This window comes from Mesitornis unicolor, unplaced genomic scaffold (genome assembly GCF_000695765.1).
Source record: "Mesitornis unicolor isolate BGI_N332 unplaced genomic scaffold, ASM69576v1 scaffold19543, whole genome shotgun sequence".
Classification (NCBI taxonomy): domain Eukaryota; kingdom Metazoa; phylum Chordata; class Aves; order Mesitornithiformes; family Mesitornithidae; genus Mesitornis; species Mesitornis unicolor.
The window spans coordinates 9768-12605 of NW_010176924.1; the positions used below are offsets into that span (position 1 = coordinate 9768).

Here is a 2838-nt window from a genome sequence, read left to right on the forward strand (position 1 = left end):
CTTTCCCTGGTTTGCACCCCAGTGGGTGATGGGCCTGTAGAATAAATTTGGCTTGTGTCATGAGGCCTTGTAGCTGGGTTGTAACGGGCTGTGTCTCACTCTTCCTCCAGCCTACGAAGCTGTTTCCCCTGCTATGATGCCAGGGCAGATCCCCGACCCGTCCCTGACGGCTGGCGCGCTGCCTGGGCTCGGCCCCTTGACGGGACTGCCTGGCACAGCCCTGACCGCTGAGGAGCTGAAGTACGCCGACATCCGCAACATTGGGGCCATGATCTCGCCGCTCCACTTCCTGGAGGTGAAGCTTGGGAAGAGACCTCAGCCTGTGAAAAGTGAGGTGAGTCTGGGGGGCTGCTGGCTGCAGATGGCCCAGCAGGGCCATTGCCTGCACCTGCCTGGGTTTCTGTCCTGCCTGTGCTTGGGTTTCCTGCCAGAGTGGCTAGCAACGTGTTTTATAGATGTGTCACGCTGTCTGTTTGGTGATGTGCACATATGTTGGCAGCTGCTCCACACTCTGCCTCTTCCCTGTGCCTGAATTTCTGTCTCTGTGGCATGGGCTGGGAGTAGTGTCCTTGGTGTCCCAGACCTGACTGGTTGCTGTTGGTTGCTGGCTGAACTCAAACCCTGCCTGCAGAGTGGGGTATGGTACAGCCAATGCATCCCTAGGTTGGGGCATGCCCCCGAAAGAGAAGCTGTGAGAGGGCTTGCATGATGCTCTCATCCCATCTCCAGTGCCAATGACCCCTTGGTGCTGCTGGCGCTGGTGTCGCTATTCCCGCTGGGATGCGATGTGTGGGTGAGTGGTGCTGAGTGGCAGCAGTGACTCAGTTTGTGCCACTGGGGCTGTGCCTGGCCTGCTGCTTGGGGCAGGTTTCACCTTGTGCCTCCTGGGATAGGCAAGGTGGGCGGCTTCTGCTTGGTCCCACAAGCTGGCATGTCAGCACCAGGCTGCAGGCATGTAGGAGACACTTGCACAGTGTTTTCCTGGTGTGGTTGTCTCACGTGTTGGTTGTCCAGTCTTTGACTCCTTGGCCCTTGCTCTACTGGTGGTGAGCGCTTGCACCTCCCACTGCCTGCAGATGGAGCTGGGAGCCCATTAGTTTGGAGGCCTCACATTGGTGAGGGTGCTGGCTGCTGCCAGAAGGTCCCGTAAATAACCCTTCTGAACTGTGCATTTGCTGTGCATGTGGATTCCTCAGATGATGCCATGTGAGGATGTGTCCTCTGGAGATGTCAGTGAGGAGGTGCTAGATGATGTGAAAAGCTGCCTGTGATGAGCTGTGAGCTGAAGAGGGTAAATCATTAGTTCCAGAGAGCTACCCACTTTCCAAATGATGCTGACACTTGGTTTGGCCCAACTCCTATGGCAAAAGCTCAGCCGCACCTGGACCCACCTGTGGAGAGAGGGCCTGCTCCTTCCCCCCAGCCCCTCGTGGTGGCCTCCTGTGGGAAGAGCTGTTTTGATGCAGTCCATCTGATTGCCTTGCCCAGGAGCTCTGTGCCCAAGGGAGTGTCTGATCAGCTCATGCAGCATTCCCTGAAGCTCACCTGGGGAAGGGCTCGGCAGCTCTGCAATGGAGGAGCTGAGGCGAGCATGCTGGGGGAGGCTGTGGGGATGGCCTGGGGGATGCTAATGGCTTTGGTCCTGCAGTGGGCAAAGCAGCTGTGGGCTGGCAGCTGAAGCCTAATGGTGTCCCCAGCTTTTGGCCTGGATATCATACAGCAAGTGGGGTGCAATGCCCACCTCACTTCATGGGTTGGGGAAGAAAGAGGGAATCTGTAGCTGTGCTGGCTTCCCGGGTGCAGCTCCTTTCCTGGGGCCTCTCAGGCACCTCTGAGCTGGCCCTACAACAGCTGCTTTTGCTCAGTGGGAGTGGGGATGTGGTCTCACCGGGCTCTGTGTAACAGGGATGGGGCAGCTCGGCCCAGCAGCAGGTACTGGAAGTGTTGCCTGAGCCAGCTGTTGAGACACATGTGGAGGAAGGATAAGGGGAAATCCACAGGCAGCCCCCACATGGCTGCTTTTGCTGCAGCCGGTTCCTCCCCTGCATGGCCTGTGAAGCCAAGGAGTTGAGGACAGCAAATGGAGCTGCCCCTGGCACAGGCTTTGCAGCAAAAGCCTGGGGGAGGTGAAGCAGTAGCTGCTTATCCCATGAGTAGCCAAGAAGCTGCCCACGCGTCGTTTTGCAACACAGCCTGCAGCTGCTTTCCTCTTACAGGGAGCCGGAGCCCGGGGACGCCGGGTACTGGCGTGTCATGCTCTGCAGTGCCTGGGAGGAAGGGCTGCTCCCCTGGAGCTGGGCACAGGCAGCTTTCTCTGCTGTGCTGGGGGTCCAGCATCTCCCAGCACCGGGGTGTTTGTCCCTGGGAGTGCACAAAACCCACTCGGTGGGTGCTGGGTGCTGGCTTCCCTGAAGGGTGGTGGACAGCCCCCCTGGGCAGGCTGCTGTCCTCTTGGGGCAGCTGGAGGCAGGGGCTGCTGGACTCTTCCACCATCCAAACCTGCCTGGGGTGCTCCCTCTGGGACAGCCCTGCCCCTCAGGCTGGTGAGCACCCAGATCTGTCCCTGATGCTGCTGCTGAAGCAATTCAGGAGGCAGCCCCAGACCTTCTACCCACAAGGGTCCCCTGGAGATCAGCTACTGAAATGTGCTGTGTGGTGATACACCATCACTGTCCCTTGTGTCTTCGCGTAGAGTTCTAACCCCCAGCACCAGGGCCATGGCACCTTTCTGAACTGAAATCAAGGAGGAACGAGAGGGGAAAACCTGCTTTCGTGAGGTTACATGATCTGTGGTCAAAAAGCAGAGCCAAGAGTTCAAGCTGCTGCTATCTCTGCTGT

At 58.4% G+C, this 2838-nt stretch overlaps 1 protein-coding gene across 1 annotated transcript in view; it reads left to right on the plus strand.

Moving 5' to 3' along the window:
- Positions 1 to 133: 133 nt before the first annotated feature.
- The window catches only part of JDP2 (Jun dimerization protein 2), a 5710-nt gene continuing 3005 nt past the window's right edge, over positions 134 to 2838 (plus strand). The window contains 1 exon segment of the mRNA XM_010181891.1: positions 134 to 334. Coding sequence (XP_010180193.1) covers positions 134 to 334 — 201 coding nt within the window.